Source organism: Somniosus microcephalus, chromosome 4 (assembly GCF_052327205.1).
Source record: "Somniosus microcephalus isolate GS21.2 chromosome 4, FLI_Smic_1.0, whole genome shotgun sequence".
Lineage (NCBI taxonomy): Eukaryota > Metazoa > Chordata > Chondrichthyes > Squaliformes > Somniosidae > Somniosus > Somniosus microcephalus.
In genome coordinates, this window is record NC_140990.1 from 132,120,542 (window position 1) to 132,144,957 (window position 24,416).

Genomic DNA, 24,416 nt, shown 5'->3' on the forward strand with positions numbered 1-24,416 from the left:
TCAAAATTTGCAGATGACACAAAACTTGGAAGTATAGTGAACAGTGAGGAGGATAGACATAGACTTCAAGAGGACAGAGACAGGCTGATGGAATGGGCGGACACGTGGCAGATGAAATTTAACACAGAAAAATGCGAAGTGATACATTTTGGTAGGAAGAACGAGGAGAGGCAATATAAACTGAAGGGTAGAATCCTAAAGGGGGTGCATGAACAGAGAGACCTGGGGGTTTATGTGCACAAATAATTGACGGTGGCAGGGCAGGTTGAGAAAGCGGTTAAAAAAGCTTACGGGATCCTGGGCTTTATAAGCAGAGGCATAGAGTACAAAAGCAAGGAAGTTATGATGAACCTTTATAAAACAATGGTTTCAAATCAAATCAAATCAAATCAACTTTTATTGTCATTGTTAGTGCACAAGTGCAGTACAACAAAATGTAGGCTTGCGGCTCCCGAGAGTGTACAATTTGGATTAGGACACTTAAACATTTCAACATACATTTGTACATATATATTAGCATAAATATGACCATAATAAAGTGCATCGGCAGATGTGCAGGTTTTAGTGTTTATTTGTGGAGTTCAGTAGGATGACAGCCCTGGGAAAGAAGCTGTTCCTAAATCTGGTCGTACGGGTGCGAATGCATCTGTAGCGTCTTCCAGATGGTAGGAGGGCGAACAGACTGTGGCTGGGGTGGGTAGGGTCTTTGATGATGGACCGTGCCCTCCGTAGGCAGCGTTTCTGATATATATGTTCTATGGTCGGTAGCCGGGTGCCGGTAATGCGTTGGGCAGTTTTGACTACCCGCTGCAGGGCTGCAATATTGTGTCCAATTCTGGGAACCGCACTTTAGGAAGGATGTGCAGGTTTAGAGAGGGTGTGGAAAAGATTTACAAGAATGGTTCCAGGGATGAGGGACTTCACTTACCTCGATAGACAGGAGAAGCTGGGGTTGTTCTCTTTGGAGCAGAGAAGGTTGAGAGGAGATTTGATAGAGGTGTTCAAAATCATGAGGGGTCTGGACAGAGTAGATAGAGAGACACTGTTCCCATTGGCGGAAGTGTCGAGAACCAAAGGATACATATTTAACGTGATTGGCAGAAGAATCAAAAGTGACATGGGGAAAAACTTTTTATGCAGTGAGTGGTTAGGATCGGGAATGCACTGCCTGAAAGGGCGGTGGAGGCAGATTCAATCGTGGCTTTCAAAAGGGAATTGGATGAGTACCTGAAGGACAAAAATTTGCAGGGCTACGAGGGAAGGGTGGGGGAGTGGGACTAGCTGAAGTGCTCTTGCGGAGAGACGGCACAGACTTAATGGGCCGAATGGCCACATTCTGTGCTGTAACCATTCTATGATTCTACGAACATGTTAAACCTTCATAGAATAATTACCAGTCATTTTTAGACTGGGAACTTAACCCTGCCGTTTCACTTTCAGTCAGGAACAGATCGCAGTTTGACACCTGGTGTCTCAGCAGGTCGGATGACTGAGTGAATCCCTTCCCACACACGGAGCAGGTAACGGCCTCTCCCTAATATGAACTCGCTGGTGTTTCAGCAGGTCGGATGACTGAGTGAAACCCTTCCCACACACAGAGCAGGTGAACGGTCTCTCCCCAGTGTGAACTCGCTGGTGTGTCAGCAGGGTGGATGACTCAGTGAAACCCATCCCACAATCAGAGCAGGTAAATGGCATCTCCCCAGTATGAACTCTCTGGTATTTTAGCAGGTGGGATGAACACATGAATCCCTTCCCACACTCAGAGCAGGTGAATGGCCTCTCCCCAGTGTGAACTCGCTGGTGTGTCAGCAGGGTGGTTGTCTGAGTGAATCCTTTCCCACACACAGAGCAGTTGAACGGTCTCTCCCCAGTGTGAACTCACTGGTGTATCAGCAGGTGGGATGACTGAGTGAATCCCTTCCCACATTCGGAACAGGTGAACGGCCTCTCCCTGGTGTGAACTCGTTGGTGTGACAGAAGGTTGGATGAACACACAAATCCCTTCCCACACTCGGAGCAGGTGAACGGTCTCTCCCCGGTGTGAATTCGCCGGTGTATCAGCAGGTTGGATGAATGAGTGAATCCCGTCCCACACTTGGAGCGGGTGAACGGCCTCTCCCCAGTGTGAGTGCACTGGTGTACAGTGAGGTGAGATGATCGCTTGAACCCAGTCCAGCAGTAAGAGCACCTGAACGGACTCTTGTCAGTGTGAACACATTGATGGTGTGTCAGTTCCCTGGAAGTTTTATAGCACTTCCCGCAGTCCTGACATTCAACAGGTCTCTCGTCAGTGTGAACTCGCCAGTGCTGCAGCAGATTGCATGACTGAGTGAATCCCTTCCCACACACAGTGCAGGCGAACGGCCTCTCCCCAGTGTGACTGCGCTTGTGTCTCGACAGGCCAGAGGATCGGCTGAAGCCTTGTCCACACACAGAACACGTGAACGGTTTCTCTCCACTCTGAACGGTGCTTTCTGCTTCCATGCTCAAAGGTCCTGATGAATCGAGTGACTCTGTCAGATCTTGAAGTGATGTTTGGTTTGAGTTTCCCATCTGCAAATCCTCCCCTTCTAACACCCTGTAAATGAATTTAAAACAGGAGAATGGGAGGGTGAGAGAGAATTCACCAAAACAGGTTGTGAAATTGAACTGAAAGAATCTGGGAATTTGTAGGGCTGGCACTATTAAAAAAGTGACCATGAAAGCTGCCGGATTGTCGTAAAAACCCAACTGGTTCACTAATGTCCTTCAGGGAAGGGAACCCGCCACCCGGTCTGGGCCTACACAAGACTCTAGCCTCTATGGGAGGAGAGAGAGCGAGGTGGGAGGGGGAGGGGTGAAGCAGTGACTTTATACATCTGTAACTTTACTAGAACTTTGACAGCACCTCCCAAACACGCGACCTCCACCACCTAGAAAGACAAGGGCCGCAGGTGCATGGGAACACCATCACCTCCCAGTTCCCCTCCAAGTCAGACACGATCCTGACTTGGGCATATATCGCCGTTCCTACTCGGCGTTGCCCCGGGCCCAGCGGCTCCGGCTCGGGGCCTGAGAACCACACTCGGTGTGGCTGAGGGTTCCAGCCCTGGGACAGTACATGGGGATTCCAGCCCTGGGACTGTACATGGGGATTCCAACCCAGGGACTGTACATGGGGATTCTAACCCTGGGACTGTACATGGGGATTCTAACCCTGGGACTGTAAATGGAGATTTCAGCCGTGAGACTGTACATGGGGATTCTAACCCTGGGACTGTACATGGGGATTCCAACCCAGGGACTGTACATGGGGATTCTAACCCTGGGACTGTACATGGGGATTCTACCCCTGGGACTGTACATGGAGATTCCAACCCTGGGACTGTACATGCGGATTGCAACCCTGGGACTGGACATGGGGATTCCAACCCTGGGACTGTACATTGGGGTTCCAACCCTGGGACATTACATGGTGATTCTACCCCTGGGACTGTACATTGGGATTCCAACACTGGGAATGTACACGGAGATTGCAGCCCTGGGACTGTATATGGGGATTCCAAACCTGGGAATCTACATGGGGATTCTACCCCTAGGACTGTACATGGAGAATCCAGCCCTGGGAGTGTACGTGGGGATTCTACCCCTGGGACTGTACTTGGGGATTCTACCCCTGGGACTGTACATGGGATTCTAACCCTGGGACTGTACATGGGGATTCTAACATGAGGACTGTACATGGGATTCTAACCCTTGGACTGTACATGGGGTTTCTACCCCTGCGGCTGTACAGAGGGATTCCAACCCTGGGACTGTACAGGGGGATTCTACCCCTGGGACTCTACAGGGGGATTCCAACCCTGGGACTGTACATGGGGATTCCAACCCTGCGACTGTACAGGGGGATTCCAACCCTGTGACTGTACAGGGGGATTTTGCCCCTGGGACTGTACATTGGGATTCCAGTCCTGGGACTCTACAGGGAGATTGCAGCCCTGGGACTGTACATGGATGTTCCAACCCTGGGACTGTACATTGGGATTCCAGCCCTGGGACTGTACATGGGGATTGCAACCCTGGGACTGTACATGGGGATTGTAACCCTGGGACTCTACGTGGAGATTCTACCCCTGCGACTTTACAGGGGGATTCCAACCCAGGGACTGTACATTGGGATCCCAACCTGGGACTCTACATGGAGATTCCAGTCCTGGGACTGTACATGGGTATTCTAACCCTGGGATTGTACATGGGGATTCTAACCCTGGGACTGTACATGGAGATTCCAGCCCTGGGACTCTACATGGAGATCCCGGCCCTGGGGCTGTACATGCGGATTCTAACCCTGGGACTGTACATGCAGATTCCAGACCTGGGACTGTACATGGAGATTCCAGCCCTGGGACTATACTTGGGAATTCTAACCCTGCACCTGTACATAGGGATTGCAACCCTGGGATTGTACATGGGGATTCTAACCCTGGGACTGTACATGGGGATTTCAACCCTGGGACTCTACATGGGGATTCCAACCTTGGACTGTACTTGGGAATTCTAACCCTGCACCTGTACATAGGGATTGCAACCCTGGGATTGTACATGGGGATTCTAACCCTGGGACTGTACATTGGGATTCCAGCCCTGGGACATTACATGGAGATTCTACCCCTGGGACTGTACATTGGGATTCCAACACTGGGAATGTACATGGGCTCTTCTGTTACAATTGTGTTGGATGTTCACCGTATGCTCTGGTTTTCCCAGCGCCTTCAGGAGAGCTGGTGAGAAATCCTAAGTGTGGTGAGTTTGAATCAAAAGCTGAGTCAATGTTTCATTTTCCCTTGCACGAGGACCCAGTTGGGAACAGAGACTGAAGCCCCACCCACTCTTTGTTCTTGACCAAAATGTCTGCGCATGCGCTTTGCTACTCACTGAATCAAGATGGTGGCCGTTAGCCTGGGCCTGTGAACGTGAGAAGCCCCAAAGCTGCAAACGCGGGACCTTCAGGCTATTATTCGCTGCTTGCTGCCTGCAACAGCTTTTTATGAAGCCTCTGCGCCCACCCACCAGTAAATTACTCCGCTGCGTTTGGCCGCTTCTCACGAATTTATCAGAACCTAGTCTGCACTCCCCTATCTTCCGTGATGACACGCACTGCGCATGCTCCAAAGCCATGTGGTCCCGCGCCTGCACACTGGGCTCCTGTAGTCTGGGTGTGGCACCTTCTCCCCCGCGGGGAATGCTGGGTAAAAACACCACCTTTGAAAGGCCCCATGAGTGAATAGATGGGATTGCATTGAGCATTTAACCATGTTCATTCTAGCAGTTAGAGTGTGTATCTGTTGATCTTAATAACCATTATACCTGGGCTGGAGATTAATATTCTGTATAAATATTGAATAAATCAGTTTTGTTTCAAACACTGTGTATTCAATATCAACAGAAAATGCTGGAAATACTCAGCAGGTCAGGCAGCATCCATGGAGAGAGAAACAGAGTTAACGTTTCAGGTCTGTGACCCTTCGTCAGAACTAGAAAAAGTTAGAGATGTAACAGATTTTAAGCAGGTGCAGAGGCGGGGAAGGCGGAGGGGAGGAAAGAATAAAAGGGACGGTCTGTGATTGGGTGGAAGGTAGGAGTGGTTAAATGTTACAACTGGGGATGGCAGAATCCTCAACACCTGCTGCCTGAAAAAATAGGGGCCGAGGTTATAGTCTGAAACTGTGGAACTCAATGTTGAACCACTGCTCTCGCCACATCCTGAGATCCACGCTCAACGCCATGCGTTGCCACATGAACACTCTCGACCTCTCTCTTCAGCAGCACCGGTTCGCTCTATCTCAGAGCTGTCCTGGTCCACAGTTCCATTTCATCCTTTGCCTCATCTGGTGCTTCAATAAAAAACTTTATTTCTTCCTTTCAGCTGTCAAGGATCACAAGCTTCAACAACTCTTGGACACCAATGCCCCTCCGGAACCTTCTTCCCCTTCACTTTCTTCTGACACCATCTCTTCTTCCAATTTCACCCCCTGCCATGTTTTCACTATCCGCTCTGACCTTCCCCTCTCTGACGCCGAATGATAAGTCCTCAGCAAAGGCCTGAGCTTCATCCCCTTACGCCCCCACCTCAATGAACTTCAAGCTCGGCATGACGCTGAGCTCTTTTTCCATCATCTTTGGGGCATTTCTTACTCTAGATTATAATGATTCTCACCTAGTTCACGTTCTACCACATCTAATCCCAAGCTTGTTCTGTTTGAGTACATGGCTTGTGGGTGTTATAAACTGAACTGCAGTGTTCACCCCTTTATAGAACTATCCTGCATAAGATTTGAAATCCATTATTTTCTGTATCATTTAACCCTTTTTGGATCAGATTTAGTAAAATCTCCTCACATACTGCATGTGATCGCCTTTGAAATGTTCTGATCTTTGTAATTGGCATTGCTGATTTTGATGGTCTCTTTGATTCAATCTCTTGTTATTAACATACCTTGCACTATTTCTTTATTCGAGATAATTGTTTCAAATACTTCCTTTATCAGGTCTTTAGCTCCTCCATTGATCCCTGTCAGTAATCCTTGGTAAAGATTTCGGGGCTGGGGTTCGGGTTAGGATGTTAGGCTATGAGACAGTGATTAGGGATAGAAACCTCTATTGACAATGCCAGTGTCACTAGACATGTTCTTTCATTTCATGGTGTTTTAACCTCATGCAGATGAGTCAGAAAACAGCCTCATGAATTGTTCATTCAAGGAACCATCTTTCTGGCCCAAGCCTGATTTCCTCCCTTCTTTCACATCTCTACATTTGCCACAGAAAAAGACATCAGGGTCATTAGACTTTGGGACAAAAACAGGCAGATCCAGGTGTTGAGCTGGTTACATTCAATCATTGGCCTGCCTGAAAAGGTCTTGTGAAAATAACCTGTCACCAGGCCCCACCAGTCACCATCTGATTCCACCATCATATCTGCATCCATTACCCGCCTTTCACCCTCACTGGAGCTGATTTCACCTCCATGACCATTCCCCATACTGAGGCTTTCTGATTCACATTTTATAGACTCAGTGTAAGTGGTCCCTGGATTTGATGTCACAGTGTAAGTGGTCCCTGGATTTGGTCTCTCAGTGTAAGTGGTCCCTTGTTAGCGAGGAAAATCTGGAAGGTAAAATAGAACTAACAGACTCAGGTGTTACCCAAAACAATAGTTTTATTATGAGTGCACACAGGAGAACTATCTCAGCTACCCTTAGCTAGAGACATCGTTCTCAAGGGAAAAAGTTTATTAGACAACACCCACTTATTACTAATGGGGGTGTATACATGAGAATATTGATGCTTCATTGGTTTACATGATTAATCAATCAACTATTAGGCCTGTCCTTTGAACTCGAGTACCCTCTGGATATGTAAGTAAAAAGCTTATCGACTGTAGAGGCTTCATAGTCATGAGCTATTTCTTACTCTTGTTATCGGTATGGGAAGGTATTTTCAGCAGGGATGTGGCTGGATGAATACAAAGCCACGTTGAATTATGCAGCTGGCTGACTACTCTTCAAGGCCTTATTTGCTGCTACTCTTATCTCATCCAAGAACAGGCTCTTTCTAAACAGTTACCACAAGTTGTAATTACAAGCAACACTTCAGAATGTCTTTGGTCAGCTAAATTTATTTATGTTAGTTTAAAAAGGGTTAATATAGCCAAGTATTCCATGGTGCTTTACGTTTGTTTTCCAGCCTAACAAGACTGAATGGTACCTTTCAGACATATTATACCGGTCAAATATTGAGGCCCACCCCTTTATATCCCCTGAACCAAATTTTATCCTATCAATCCCCCCTTTTGGCCCTTGGCTAATCCCAAGGTAGCCAACCCTTATCTGTCACCCATGGTTGCCCATAGGTATGCCCCGCTTGGTGTTGCCCTCTTGCAAACACCTAAGCATCCCCTGGATATTTACATATGCAAGATGCTGTACCTCATCTTAACCAGGTTCCCTTCGTGGTGGCCACCAGTCCGGGTGGAAGAGAGCCAGAACATCTGATAGGACTATCAAACTATGATTGTCTCCCCTTCTATATGCACCTTACCCCATTAGATACTCCTCCCGGTACCACTCAGACGTGTTCTTTGTTGAGATACAAGAGACACTGGGGACATTCTCACCCAGGCTCTGTTTTACTGCCTTTGCCAACATTTTCATCCTCTACCTACGACATTTATTACAGGCCATGAAAATCAAGAAGCACATTACAACAAATTGCACTACATGTGAGATTAATCTAATCCAAGGATGGATCTGTATATTCAGTCCCCAACTCCAGAGGTTATCCCACCAAGTGGTGACTTTAATTTGGTCAATGTCATACTTAATGTTTTTATTGCTCTGTTGTAGGTTATAATAAACCTTCTGGGAGAGGCGTATCTCCATTCAGAATACTTTCAAGTGTTCAGGCAATAGGGGTATCGGATACCCAAATGTGTTCTGATAGTCCTTTAAGTCTTTCTTGATACCTTCAGAAACTTGTAAAGTGGTGAGGTTATGCTGGTGTATCTCCACCAATTCCTCATGTCCAATCCATACCAGGATTTCAGGAGTGAAGCAGAACTCTGAATTTGGAATATCACAAGTTAGATTGGCATATTTAAACATTTCAAATTAGTTGTAACACAATATTCACCCTTTCTGGCATATGGTAGGTGGGTTTTAAATCCGCCTCTAGGGCCTCCATGGTACAGTTAATATCCTGATTGGTATCAGTGTTGTTAAACCCACACTGTACTTCTGGACTGTGTCCAATACTATGTGGACATACAGTGATAGTATGCGAAATAAAGAGTAGCTTGCCTTTCAAAAGCTAGGCTTTATTAACCTTAAAAAACCAGCAGTACATGTTAAGCACCCAGTCTCAACCAAGCTGTAGAGAACTGAATTTAAGATGGCCACCACAGGTCACATGGAATCAACTAACCAATAAGTTTACAGCATATATCTCAAGGCAGGAAAACAGGCAACCAATTACAATGCTTCTTATAAAACAAGAATAATCACCACATTCACCCCTCCTTTTAAAATATACTTCAACCTAGGTAGCCTTTACAGTTTACAATTAGTTATTTATGACGAGAGCAATACATGTATAATGCCTTCAACAATTTTAAAATTTTACTATTAAATTATTAATTATTTTAAAAGTCCATTTTTAATCGGTCGACCGGATATCTTGTTCGTGTCGACCTTCTTAGCCTTGGTGGAGTTCCTTGCCCTCCCACACCAGGAGACACAGAAATATCTTCTGCAGGGAGGCTATCAATATCCCGATTATCAACGGTTTCCGGATTGGAAGTCCCATTAGAAGGTAGACTGGGAGGGTCATGAACATCCATCGGGGGCAGACTGAGAGAATTGTAAGTGTCTACAATAGGATTGGAAATGTTCGTAGTATCTGTGACGACATCAACATTATCTGAATTATGGCTATTGTTAATATCCTCAGGAGAGGGCTGGCCACCACAAGGAGCTAAGTCTTTAACTGAAACCGTACTTTCTTTCCCATCTTGGAATCGAATATGAGCATATTGGGAATTTGCCTCCAATAGCTCCACCTCCTCCACTAAAGGATCATACTTTGACAGTCTAACATGGCGTCGGAGCAGCACAGGTCCCTGCATAGTAAGCCATGAAGGTACCGAATATCCCATAGAGGATCTCTGCAGATAGTTGAAGAGCCTTTCATGGGGGGTCACATTAGTAGCCGTTGAAAGCAATGATCTAATGGAATGCAGGGCATCAGGCAGTACCATTTCCCACTGTGTATTCTTAAGGTTCCGGGATGTCAAAGCCAACATAACTGCCTTCCAGATCACCCCATTGTATCGTTCGCACTGTCCATTACCCTGGGGATTATACGGGGTAGTTCTGCTAGTAGAAATTCCCCGACTCTGGAGGTATTCCTTCAACTGGGAAGACATAAAAGAACATCCCTGATCCGAATGGATATACGCAGGCATCCCAAAGATGACAAAAAGTTGAGTCAGACATTTAATAACTGTAGCAGCTGATACATCTGCACGAGGAAAAGCAAAAGGGAACCTTGAAAACTCATCCACAACAGTAAATATATATCGATTTTGAGTCATTGAAGGAAGAGGCCCCTTAAAATCAACGCTCAGGCGTTCAAAAGGAGAAGTAACCTTTATAAGATGAGCTCGTTGAGGCTTAAAGAAATTCGGTTTACACCGGGCGCAGACAGAGCATGACGAAGTCATCTGCTTGACGTCTTCAACTGAAAAGGGCAAATTCTTACTGCGTACGAAGTGTATCATCCTCGTAACACCAGGATGGCACAAAGCATTATGAAGATTAATAAGCGTATCTCCGTGAAGCACAGAACAATAAGCCCTCGACAGCGCATCAGCGGCAACATTATCCTTCCCCGGGCGATAGACTATATCGAAATGGTAGCATGCCAACTCGATCCTCCACCTCATTATTTTATCATTCTTAATCTTTCCAAAATGTTTGACATCAAACATGAAGGACACAGATTTTTGGTCAGTTACTAACGTAAAATGTCGCCCAGATAAATAATGTCTCCATTTACGCAGTGCTTCTACTATTGCGTACGCCTCTTTCTCTATTGATGAATGTCTCTGCTCACTATTGCTCAGAGTACGTGAGAAAAAGGCCACAGGTCTTCCATTTTGGTTCAGGGTAGCCCCAATTGCAAAATCGGAAGCGTCCATCTCAATCACAAAGGGAACCTGCTCATCAATAGAATGCACAACTGCTCCAAGGATATCCTTTTTAAGATTATCAAAACACATCCTGGCCTCCCATGATAGAGGATATGTCGTAACCCGAATAAGGGGCCGGATCTTCTGCGAGAAGTTTGCAATCCAATTAGAATAATAAGAAAACAGTCCAACAACTCGTTGCAAGGTCTTAGAATTAGTAGGGCAAGGTAACTCAATCAGTGGTCGCAGCCGTTCTGGATCTGGTTTAATCTTGTTTCCCGAGATAATATACCCCAGTAAATTTACCTCGGTGGTCGAAAAGATACACTTCTTTATTGAAAGTTAAGCCAACTTTTTCCGCAACTTGAAGGAATCTTTCTAGATTAAAATCGCGCTCCACCCTTGATTTGCCACACACTGTGATGTCATCTAAATATGAGAAGGTGTCAGAGAGAGAGTTATCACTTATAAAAGCATCCATTGCCCATTGAAAACAGGTGACACCGTTAGTAACACCGAATGGTACTCGGCAAAACTGGTACAGCTTTCCGCCAGCTTCAAAGGCCGTATATGGTTTGTCCCTCTTAGCGATAGGAATCTGATGATAAGCACTCTTTAGGTCAATAGTGCTAAAAACCTTATATTGAGATACTTTATTGATAAGCTCATCAATCTTAGGCAGGGGGTACGCATCTAATTGAGTATACCTGTTAATAGTTTGAGAGTAGTCTATCACCATTCGCTTCTTATGTCTCTCATTAGTGGTGACAACTACCTGTGCCCGCCAGGGCGAAAAACTAGGTTCAATGATTCCTTCCGATAAAAGACGTTGAACTTCAGAATTAATAAATTATTTGTCCTGACTGCTATACCTTCTTGACTTGGTAGCAATTGGCTTACAGTCTGGCATCAAATTGGAAAAAAGTGATAATGGAGAAATGAATAAAGAAGTTAATCCACAAATAGACAAAGGTGGCTTAGTCCCTCCGAAAGAAAGACTGAGGGACTCATGTAATTGAAGCACATCATGAACAATCAAAATGTCCGCACAGAGATTAGGCAGAATGGATAGGCGTATATCAGTATACGTATTACCTAGGAGAATTAATTTCACAAGGCAACAACCAGCTACTTGTGAGGTGAGAGTCGTCTGAGCCATACACACCTGGTAGGAAGCAGGCGAAATTTTCAAACGCTTCTCCCTCACAAACTGAAGACTTATAAAGCTCTCAGTACTGCCCGTATCTATAAGAGCCTTCACTTCTAACCCATTAACTTGGGCCATAACTATAGCTTTGTTTAGGCCATGGGAAAAGGCGGCAGAAACTGATGCAATAAACGCCCTATCTAAAGGCTGAATGGTCGCAGAGGAGGCAACCAATTTGCAAACACATGCATAATGACCTCCCTTACCGCATTTACTACACACAGCCTCCCGGGCAGGGCACTTCAGACGGGGGTGCCGGGCGTTCCCGCAAAAATAACACTTCTGAATCCTGGAGGCAACAGCTGCTGAAGTAGAAACTGTTTCGGAATCTGGTAAACCACTTCTATTAAATCCACGTGACTCCCTTTCATCCGAAACTACCGAAACCACGGTCACAGGCCAATCTAAAAGAGCATAAGAATCCGAACTTCTCTGAGCCAAATCCAATGTAGAGGCTTGCTCAAAAGCACTCTTAAGACCCAAGGTCTTATTTTCTAATATCCGCTGACGAATTGATCTAGACAGTAATCCATTAATACATGCATCCCGTACCGACTCTTCCTTATGTTCTTCTGCAGACATGGCCTTATAATTACAGTTAGCACCAAGGCGCCGGAGTGCTTGTAAATAAGCATCCAAGGATTCTCCTGCCTGCTGCCTACGGGCAGATAAAAGGTGATGTGCAAATACCTCATTTTTGGGTTTAACAAAAAAAATTTCCAATGTAGCAATAGCCAATTCATAAGTTTCACAGTCCAAAATATACTTATACACATCCGGAGCAATATAGTTGATTAATATATCCAACTTATTCAGAGATTGCTGATCCAACACGCCCAAAAAGTTTTTAAATGTACGATACCAATGTTTCCATTGATCATCCACTCCTGCAGAATTAGGGTCAGCATTAAATCGTTCCGGTCGAAGATATCGTTCCATTATAGCAAAAGGTTAATAAATTGAAATAAAGAGTAGCTTGCCTTTCAAAAGCTAGGCTTTATTAACCTTAAAAAACCAGCAGTACATGTTAAGCACCCAGTCTCAACCAAGCTGTAGAGAACTGAATTTAAGATGGCCACCACAGGTCACATGGAATCAACTAACCAATAAGTTTACAGCATATATCTCAAGGCAGGAAAACAGGCAACCAATTACAATGCTTCTTATAAAACAAGAATAATCACCACAGTATGTCTAGTAACACATCGCTCCAATTTCCTTCCAGCCAAATTTCCTTTAATCTTTACAGCATATGGTAACATATTGTGATGGGATATGTGCATCCCATCCTTCACTACCCCAATATTCTGGATCCGGTACACCTCTCATCCTTGGGCTTTGGGTGCCATCGCCGGTATTACCAAGGAGCCCTCCCCCATTAGGTTTACACTCGACTTGTGTGACCATTGCTCTCAACTGGCAAGCCATCAAGCTCCTGCCTGCCAACATCCAGTTAGATGTACCATCCCCCTTGTGCCCACCAGTCAGGTTCACCCTCAATTGTTGATTCATTATCCATAAGGGTACTTCCCCTGCCTGTATCTGGGCCACGTTTTCTCTAGTTTGTTCCACAATCTAGTTACCATATGTGCTACATATGTCATTAGCAGCCGCCTGCTAAGATGCATTGTATTCTTCCTTTATTAATTTATTAATGGTTTGGGCGTGTGTTTCTAGCACTGTAACTATCCTTTGCAAATGTATGGTCAACGTTTGATCCTCAGATAATTCCTTATCCGTATTCTCATTTGTCTTTTGTAATACATCTTTAATGCGAGACCCTAGGTCTCTAACCTTTTGATCCAGTGTCGCCAAATCAATAGTATTAACAATTGAGGTACCCACACTAAAGGCAGTTGCTGCGCCATTTATCACAGACCTATTATGTCTCCATATTTGTTTATCTCTTTTACTGTGCCCACCACCACTCCATGTCGTGCCTTGTTTTAACACTTGAGTTAGAAGGTGTTAATATAACTGTTGAGTTTTCTTAGAACACCACGTAGGTAAGGCCGTATCTGTCAAATCTAGCATGACTGGTACAAGCTCATGTTGCACGTTATCATACAATTAGTTTACAAGATAACTTCCATTTATCAAATCATAATTTTCCTTCTATCACTGTGGGGAAATATTAACTTAACATTAAGAAACTTAAATTTAATAATATCCAATATCTTTAAATTTCATACTAAAGTTGTTGCTTTGTGAACTTCAACTGTCAGTGGAAAGGGTTAACTCCTTTGCAGGCTTTTGAAGGCGGAGCAAAACATTATCAGCCTCACGCAATTGCGTCACTTCACGTAAATAAAAGAAAACATTCCCGATCGAAAAAGACAGTTGTGTTTTCACACTTTAACTAAACACGAACACTTGGGCTTCATTGGTCAGATTCCCTTTCTCAGCTGCCCACTTGGCTGCCTTGTCTGCCCATGCATTGCCCTGTTTCTTGGATTGCTTTAATCAGAGCATGCTTTAATGTACGGTTCATGCGTTCCACCATGCCCGAACTTTGCAGACAATAGGGTATGTGCAACTTTTGTTTAATTCCCATTAGTTTACACATATCCTTCATTATTTTGCCTGTGAAGTGCGTTCCTTGGTCGAAATCTATTTGTAAGGGTACCCCCATCTAGGTATGACCTCCTCCACCAGGATCCGCACTACTGTCCCTGCGGAACAATCTCGGGTAGCAAAGGCTTCCACCCACCTAGTAAACTGATCAATGATTACAAGGCAATACTTCTTCCCTTGTGATTGAGTCAATGGTCCTGTAAAATCAATCTGCAGATTCTCCCATGGTCCCTTTGGCCATGGTTGATGGCGCATTTTTATTTTAATGGTTCCTCCTGGGTTACACTGCACACACACCATACAATCGTGGCAATGTTTATCAATGGCATTATTCAGTCCTTGCCACTACCAGCATCGTTCTATCATGTGCTGCATGGTTTTGGGGCTTGCGTGATCAATGCCATGGTACAGTCGCAAAAGGGTTTCCTGTATACATCTGGGGGTGATAACTTTCCCATGGTTTCACCACAGTCCATCTATATGACTTTCTTTACCCCCTTTTGCTCTCCACCCTTGCTTTTCTTCCTCAGCGGCGTCTTGGTGCAGCTGATACAAATTAACCTCATCTACGGGGGTGCAGGTGGCCATTGGGCATTTGTCACATTGACATATTTCTTTATAACATAGGGGTGTTTCCTCATCCTCCTGTTCTGCGGCGGCCCGTGCCGCTGCATCCGCCCATGCATTCCCCTGCTGCTCCTTATTTGCTATCTTCTGGTGCACTTTGATTTTAATTACGGAGGCTGCAATAGGTGCCTCAGTGGCTTCTACTAACATTCGTACTATTGCTTCATTCTGGATGGTATCTCCTCCAGAGGTCATGTAACCCCTTCTACTCCAGGGTCCCGCATAATCATGTACTACCCCGAATGCATATCTACTATCGGTATAGATGTTCACCCATTTCCCTTTTGCATAATTTTGTGCCTCTGCTAATGCTCCTAATTCTGCCACTTGTGCGGATATGCCAATTTGCCTCTCCGGACTACCGTCCCATCTCCATTTACTACTGCCCAACCTGTACGTGGTATTCCATCAGTTACTTTCCTTGACCCATCTACATACAGGGTTAAATCTACTTGCTCCATTGGTTCTTCCCCAATTCATCCTACATTTTTATTTTCTTCCGTAGCTGCACACTCGTGGTCTTCTCCCTCAGTGACCACCCATTTGGCTGAATTGGTCTTAATGTCCCTAACTACTTTTACGGATTTATCCTTGGGCAGTAATACTGTTTCCCATTTGGCCCTTCTCCCGTCTGAGAGAATTTTCAGTCTTCCTGTATTTAGCAGCTCTACGATGGAGTGTGGAGTATGTAGTACTACTTCCCCCATCATAGTAATAGGTTCACTGATTCTGATTGCCCATGCCGAGCAATCAAGGGCTTGCAGGCAATGGCTAAAGCCAGCCGCTACTGAGTCTATTTTAGCAGAATAGTATGCTACCAGTCTTTGCTTATCCCCGTGGTCCGGTGTTACCACCGCATTGTAATGCCCCCCATGGTTGTGGCAATGGACGTGAAAAGGTTTCCTCATATCTGGCAATCCCAATGCGGGTGCCGACGTGAGGGCTTGTTTCACTTTACAAAAGCTGTTTCATGGTCGGGGCCCCAGTCCACCAGCTCCTGGGATGGTTTCCCCCCTTTGATCAAATCCTGTATAGGCTGGGCCTTTTCTGCATATTCTGGAATAAAGTTCCGGCAATAATTAAATAGCCCTAATACCTGCTTGACCCCCTCCCCTCCCTGGCGTGGTCCCTTCCTGCTGCCATCTCTAGCTGCTTGTAAGTATGGGACTGTGAGAAATCAAAGCATGCAGCCAGTGATTGCGTGCAGCTCCTGCTAGCTTTCCTCTTGGTCCTAGTGCCCCTCCCATCTGTCTTCAGGCATTTGTCTCTTCCCTTGTGTTATTATGTATCCTAGGTAGATTACTTCATCCTTCCCTACCTGTACCTTTCTAGGGTTTACCTTTAGTCCCGCATTCTGTAGGGCTCCCAGTACCATAGTCAATCAAATATTGTAGAGGGACCTGCCACTATTGGATGTTCTTGCGGAGCGGAGTTATCTTATTCAATTCAGATGACACCAATTTACGCCACAATGAAAGTCTGGCTTTAATAGGTTAATTTACCTCATAACTCCAATTTAAACCAGATCATTTTTTTAACTAACCAGGAAGCCATTTTAACAAAGAAACAATCACTCATGCCTTGTAAACATTCACATTCAAATTCATTTTCTTCCAGGCACACTGGCAACTGTAACATCAAGGCTGAAGCTTATCTTTTGTATCAATAATGAACAGACAAAACAAAACAAAATAGCACATTCCTGCAGAAAACAGTAAATTACATCATATTTCTTATAGTCCTTTCTTCAGATGTCTTTCCAAAATACTGTAAAAACATTGAATACAACTGGAGAAAAATAGTTTTTCAACATTTAAACGAATCAAATCAAACTGCTTTGGAAGATTTCAGCACAGCAACCACAACTCCAAGGTTAAAACTTAGACTGAAACTTAATGTTTTGTTAAACAAGTTGTTTTTATTCTCTTTTTTTTTACACACCAGCTTAACTTAAATTAGTTCAAAGTTGTTTTCAATTCTGGGGGCACAATCTTATTCGCACAGTCTTAAAACTTCCAAAATCCAAGACAAGACAAAAGGGTTAAATGCTTTTTTTTAACACAGAGAAGTGGGTGGAGCTAAAACACACAACAGACATTTTTCTTTTTTAAGGACAGACTTCCAGACAAAGGAATATTGTAACTTCTTAAACATTCATAGTCAGGAAAACATTCACACGTTAACACACAATTTCATACAACCTGATAAGCATATTTTTAAGGTTCCTTTCACTCAGCAAATCTTGTGTTTTATTTGTCTCGGCACCTCTCTCTTCCCCAGTCATAGAGATAGGAACAGGAGTAGGCCATTCGGCCCTTCGAGCCTGCTCCGCCATTCAATGAGATCATGGCTGATCCTCGTCTGAGATCATAGCTGATCTTACCAGTTCAGTACCCCGTCCCCGCCTTTTCTCCGTAACCCTTAATCCCCTTAGCCTTTAGAAATATATCCAATTCTCTCTTGAAAATATTTATTGAATTAGCCTTCACAGCCCTCTGTGGCAGGGAATTCCACAGGCTCACCACTCTTTGAGTGAAGAAATTCTTCCTCATCTCTGTTTTAAATGATTTGCCCGCTATTTTTAGACTGTGGCCCCTGGTTCTGTGCTCCCTGGCCATTGGAAACATTCTCTCTGAATTCAGCCTGTCCAGATGTTAATAACTTCCATGTTGGTAAAGCTTTAAGTTTATCTTTTTTTCCTTTTTAAATCGGTGACTCAGCAGCTTTTCCTGGCTTTCCAAATCCCTGCTTTTTTTCCCTTCCTTTGCTGAGTTTTCAAATTGGTTAGCCTGCAAATTAGATCTTTTTCCTTCTTTATCTCTCCCTTCTGTTTCGATTCCTTACATTTGTTTCTGGTAACAAGCTAAGATTACTATTCCCCCTTTTCCCTCTTTATCTTTGGTTTGTCCCCTCCACCAAGCCCTTTGGCTCTCTGCACTGTCTTCGGGATCCCATCCTTTCTTTTTCATAGTTTCGTTAAGTTTTTGATCTTTGTCCGCTAAATAGCGGGTGACGGAGTTGAGATCTCCCCAAGGGGATGGTCCATCCCTCCTTTATTTCTGCATCCATTTTAGGCGTTCTATATAACTTCCGACTTACTTCTCAATGGTTCTTATGTTACTCTATCAATCACCCACACACACTTATTTTGCGCACACTCACTCGTCACAGGATCACGATCCTGTGGTGTTTATAGTTCCCTACACCTATTTGATCCTGGCTGGCATGTGGGTCGACATCCTCTTAATTCAGGCTCAGGCTGTTTGAGATATTACACCACCCTTGTCCGTGTCGATCACCCCGTGACTCTCAAGGATCCAATCTTATACTTTATCGGAACAACGACACAAAACTTACACTCTAAACAGACAAACACTTGTACTCTAAACAGACAAACACTTATACTCTAAACACCCTTTAACTTGAATCACTCCGGATCATCACCCAGTATTTCTGTATTCTGGGTTTCTAAACCCTTTAGCGCTTTTCCACCTGGGTTTCTAAACCCTTTAGCGCTTTTCCACCTGGGTTTCTAAACCCTTTAGCGCTTTCCCACCCGGTTTCTAAACCCTTTAGCGCTTTCCCACCCAGGTTTCTAAACCCTTTAGCGCTTTCAAACCCGGCTTTCTAAACCCTTTAGCGCTTTCCCACCCAGGTTTCTAAACCCTTTAGTGCTTTCAAACCCGGGTTTCTAAACCCTTTAGTGCTTTCAAACTCGGGTTTCTAAACCCTTTAGTGCTTTCAAACCCGGGTTTCTAAACCCTTTAGTGCTTTCAAACCCAGGTTTCTAAACCCTTTAGCGCTTTCCCTCCTGGGTTTCTAAACCCTATAGCGCTTTCCCACCTGAGTTTCTAGACCCTTTAGCGCTTTCCCACCTGGGTTTCCAAACCCTATAGCGCTTTCCCACCTGGGTGGATAAATGTGAGGTTATCCACTTTGGTGGCAAAAACAGGAAGGCAGATTATTATTTGAATGGCAATAGATTGGGAGAAGGGGAAGTGCAAAGAGACCTAGGTGTTATTGTGCACCAGTCGCTGAAGGTAAGCATGCAGGTGCAGCAGGCTGTTAAGAAGGCAAATGGTATGTTGGCCTTCGTAGCAAGAGGGTTCGAGTACAGGAACAAGGATGTCTTGCTACAGTTGTACAGGGCCTTGGTGAGACCGCACCTTGAGTATTGTGTGCAGTTTTGTTCACCTTACCTGAGGAAGGACGTTCTTGCCATGGAGGGAGTGCAGCGAAGATTCACCAGGCTGATACCTGGGATGGCAGGAATGACGTATGAGGAGAGATTGTGTCGATTGGGCTTATACTCACTGGAGTTTAGAAGATTGAGAGGGGATCTCATCGAAACCTATAAAATTCTGTCAGGTCTGGACAGACTAGATGCAGGAAGGATGTTTCTGATGGCCGGGGAGTTCAGAACCAGGGGTCATAGTCTAAGGATAAGGGGTAAGCCATTTAGGACTGAAATGAGGAGGAATTTCTTCACCCAGAGAGTGGTGAACCTGTGGAATTCTCTACCACAGAAGGCAGTGGAGGCCAATTCATTAAATATATTCAAGAAGGAGTTAGATATATTTCTTAAGGCTAAAGGGATCAAGGGATATGGGGAGAAGGCAGGGACCGGGTACTAAATTTGGATGATCAGCCATGATCTCATTGAATGGCGGAGCAGGCTGGAAGGGCCGAATGGCCTACTCCTGCTCCTATCTTCTATGTTTCTATGTTGTCTGTCCTTCCTAAATGTTGAGTACCCTGGAACATTCAGGACTGAAGCATGGCAGCACTTGGGTTTCTATGTGAATTGTTGATGAATTTTCTCTCAATGGGATCACAGAAACTCATTCTTCATTCACCAATTGGGGCTTTCAATGGCGGGGCTGTTCCCCAGCAGGCCCTGCGGGCGAGAATGTGCCTATTCACACTGGAGGAGCCCAGTGCACAGGCGCAGTGCTCGCCTGTATTTGGAGCATGCGCAGTGTCACTGTGATCAGAGCCACGCGAGTGCGACAAGCGCAGAAAAGTCGGTTAAGAGATTTTACGCCGATTACGAATCAGCGGGGCGCAGGAAGGTAACGTACCCGGCGGTGGGCTTCATAAACACCTGGTGTAGGCCGCAAGCCCCGAATGAGAACTTACAGGTTCCGCGTTACCAGCACGGAGGCTTTTTCCCGGGAACAGGCCCAGATTGACGGCGGCCATCTTTGTAAAGAAAAGCTGAGGGTCTTTGCATCGCTTTCATGCTTCAGCGTGTGGTAGAGCGCATGCGCGGCCATCTTTGCAAAGGAACCACTAGAGGGCGGGGCTTCAGAGTTCCCTTGAGTGAACAACCCAGCCAGAGTCAGCACCTTCATAGAAACATAGAAGATAGGACCAGGAGTAGGCCATTCGGCCCCTCGAGCCTACTCCGCCATTCAATGAGATCATGGCTGATCATTGAAATTCAGTACCCTGTCCTTGCCTTCTCCCCATATCCCTTAATCCCTTTAGCCTTAAGAAATATATCTAACTCCTTCTTGAATATATTTAATGAATTAGCCTCCACTGCCTTCTGTGGTAGAGAATTCCACAGGTTCACCACTCTCTGGGTGAAGAAATTCATCCTCATCTCTGTCCTAAATGGCTTACCCCGTGTCCTTAGACTGTGACCCCTGGTTCTGGACTCCCCGGCCATCGGGAACATCCTTCCTGCATCTCGTCTGTCTAGTCCTGTTAGAATTTTATAAGTTTCAATTAGATCAGGGGAGGAGAGGGAGGGGAACCAGCGAGTGTAGAACTGAACCCAGCCCGAGTCAGCACTTCAGGGGAGGAGAGTGAGGGGAACCTGTGAGTGCAGAACTGAACTCAGCCAGAATCAGCACCTTCAGGGGAGGAGAGGGGAACCAGTGAGTGTAGAACTGAACCCAGACAGAGTCAGCACCTTCAGGGGAGGAGAGAGAGGGGAACCAGTGAGTGAACTGAACCCAGACAGAGTCAGCACCTTCAGGGGAGGAGAGAGAGGGGAACCAGTGAGTGAACTGAACCCAGCCAGAGTTGGTGGAGAAAACTGGAAGCGGAAAAAAAACTGTGTTCAGACGTGCGATGTGTTTGGATTTTAACACAGGGAGTAGGGACAATGTGTGGGACAGGGATTTACAGCTTTGGAAGAAAAAGAGAGGAAAGAATGTTCTTTAGAAACTAGAATTGTCTGTTCTGAATTTCTGTCCTGTACTTTCAGTGACGAGTTTTTTACAAGGTATTGGAAGGGGAGGCTTTGCAGACTGGAAATTCAAACGAAACATCACATCAAGTTCTGACAGAGTCACTCGATTCATCAGGACCTGAATATCATCGGCCTTTGAATGTGGAAGGAGAAACGTTTGTCTGTTCTGTCTGTGGGAAAAGATTTCAAACATCAGTGTGACTAGAAAAGCACCGAGACCCACACACCCGAGTGAGAGTGTTCTAGTGCACTTACTGTGGAAAGAGCTTCAACCAGTTACACAGGCTGAAAAAACATCACACCATTCACAGCGGGGAGAAACTGTACACGTGTTCTGTGTGTGACGAAGGTTCAACTGATCGTCCAACCTGGAGAGACACAAGGACACCCGCACCACGGAGAAACTGGGGAAATGTGGGGACTGTGGGAAGGGATTCAATTACCCATCCCAGCTGGAAATTCATCGGCGCAGTCACACTGGGGAGAGACCATTCACCTGCTCCATGTGTGGGAAGGGATTCACTCAGTCATCCAGCCTGCTGACACACCAGCGAGTTCACACTGATAAGAGACTGTACAAATGTTCTGACTGTGAGAAGAGCTTTAAAAGCAAACAGCACCTGCTGAGACACCAGCACACTCACACTGGGGAGAGTTCGTTCACCTGCTCTGAGTGTGGGAAGAGATTCTCTGATTCATCCAGCCTGCTGAGACACCAACGCACTCACACTGGAGAGAGACCGTTCACCTGCTCTGAGTGTGGGAAGGGATTCGCTCAGTCATCCAACCTGCTGCAGCACCAGCGTGTTCACACTGGAGAGAGGCCGTTCACCTGCCCCGAGTGTGGGAAGGAATTCGCTCGGTCATCCCACCTTCTGACACACCAGCTCGTTCACACTGATAAGAGACCATTTAAATGTTCTGACTGTGAAAAGAGCTTTAAAAGCACAAGGGATCTGCTGACACACCAACGCACTCACACCGGGGAGAGGCCGTTCATCTGCTCCATGTGTGAGAAGGGATTCACTCTGTCATCTGACCTGCTGAGACACCAGCGAGTTCACACCGGGGAGAGACCGTTCACCTGCTCCGAGTGTGGGAATGGATTCACTCAGTCATCCCACCTGCTGAAACACCAGCGAGTTCACAAGTGACTGCAGGGGTTGGATTCTGCTGTTATTGCTGCTACTAATCACATTCCGGACTGAACCATGTTCATTCTGACAGTTGGGGTTTGTTTCTGCTGATGTTAATAACCCCTATAACTGGGCTGGAGTTTAATATTTTGGATAAATGTCAAACTCTCAGTGAATCGAGTATTTGATGTCTCTGAGATAAGAGGAGACTAATTGATGTCCTGTTACCGACTGCTCCATTTCTGGGCCTTTTCTCCTTTCTAAGTCCAGATAATTTCAGTTCTCATACCTTCTGTTACTCTCAAGTCCCAGCTCTCCAGACCTTCCAGAGTGCGTGTAATAGAAAATGACTGAACATTTGTCCCAGTGTAACTTTTACTGTTATGAAATCAAAAAGACTTGAATTTCTATCCCACCTTTCACAGCCTCAGGACGTCCCAAACACTTTACAGACAATGAAATACCTTTGAAGTGTAGTCACTGTTAGAATGTAGGAAATGCGACTGCCAATTTGCACACAGCAAGATCCCACAAACAGCATTATGTATTGAGCAGATAATCTATTTTCCTGACGTTGATTGAGGATGGAAGGGGATGTGTAAAGAGATGGTCTGTGTATGGAGATGTGAAACATGGAAACAGTGTCTGTGTGATAGTGACACAGCCTTGTGGTGACAGTCAGATCAATGCACAGATATCTCAGGTTTGAGCAGGGCCAGATCACCGATGCAGTAAACAAGTTCAGTATAACTCTCGCCAGTGTAGCCGCAGCTTGTTAACAACAGACCTGGGGAGAAGAGAGCTCTGAATCCACTGTATTATCCCTGTCTCTGGACAGGTAACTATAATCTGTCTGTATTTTTACAATGCTGTTAATAAAGTCAGTAAAAGACAACCTGTTGTTGTGAGCTTGATTATCTGGTGTCTGAAACCACAAGACTCAATTTTTAGAGTCAACAAGATGAACGAGTGAACACATCACGGCCCAATACACCAGCTCTATATTCATAGGAGAAAGTCTGTTATCAAATTCCTCGAGTGGATGGAATAGAGAAAGATCCCAACTCGAAGAACATCTACAATCTGTTGTAAATACTGTCGGTTTCATTTCAATCAGAAGGCAACAGAATGAAGAAAGATCCCAACTCTAAGAAACAATCAAATCATTTGTAAATATCTTTCAAATTCTGACAGGTTCCAAATATCAATGGAAGATGAAAGGGTGTTGGAGAGTAGGGGGTGAAAGAGGAGTTGGGGTGAGGGAGTTGGAGAGTAGGGGGTGAAAGAGGGGTTGGAGTGAGGGGTGTTGGAGAGTAGGAGTGAAAGAGGAGTTTGGGTGAAGGAGTTGGAGAGTAGGGGGTGAAAGAGGAGTTGGGGTGAGGGGGTTGGAGAGTAGGGGTGAGGGGGGTTGGAGAGTAGGGGCGAAAGAGGAGTTGGGTGAGGGGTTGGAGAGTAGGGGTGAAAGAAGTTGGGGTGCGGGGGTTTGGAGAGTAGGGGTGAAAGGAGTTGGGGTGAGGGGTTGGAGAGTAGAGGTGAAAGAGGAGTTGGGGTGAGGGGGGTTGGAGAGTAGGGGTGAAAGAGGAGTTGGGGTGAAAGGAGTTGGGGTGAGGGGGTTTGGAGAGTAGGGGTGAAAGGAGTTGGGGTGAGGGGGGTTGGAGAGTAGGGGTGAAAGGAGTTGGGGTGAAAGGAGTTGGGGTTCAGGGGTTCGGAGAGTAGGGGTGAAAGGAGTTGGGGTGAGGGGGGTTGGAGAGTAGGGGTGAAAGAGGAGTTGGGGTGAGGGAGTTGGAGAGTAGGGGGTGAAAGGGGTTGGAGTGAGGGGTGTTGGAGAGTAGGAGTGAAAGAGGAGTTTGGGTGAAGGGGAGTTGGAGAGTAGGGGGTGAAAGGAGTGGGGTGAGGGGGTTGGAGAGTTGGGGTGAGGGGTTGGCGAGTAGGGGCGAAAGAAGT

General features: G+C 45.6%; 1 protein-coding gene and 1 pseudogene across 2 annotated transcripts in view; one reads left to right on the forward strand and one right to left on the reverse strand.

The window, feature by feature from the left end:
* The window catches only part of LOC147119782 (uncharacterized), a 134,455-nt pseudogene extending 128,296 nt beyond the window's left edge, over positions 1–6,159 (reverse strand).
* Positions 1–23,361, forward strand: part of LOC147119783 (uncharacterized) — a 45,114-nt gene extending 21,753 nt beyond the window's left edge. Inside the window, exons 1-2 of one of the 2 annotated variants that reach the window (XM_085985258.1) lie at positions 20,119–20,206; positions 21,352–23,361. In XM_085985258.1, the coding sequence (XP_085841384.1) occupies positions 21,840–22,490 (651 nt within the window). In that variant the 5' untranslated portion in view covers positions 20,119–20,206; positions 21,352–21,839 and the 3' untranslated portion in view covers positions 22,491–23,361. Of the gene's footprint in view, positions 1–20,118; positions 20,207–21,351 lie in introns of those variants that run through there. The other variant, XM_085985260.1, reaches the window with a different exon arrangement.
* Positions 23,362–24,416: the final 1,055 nt, after the last annotated feature.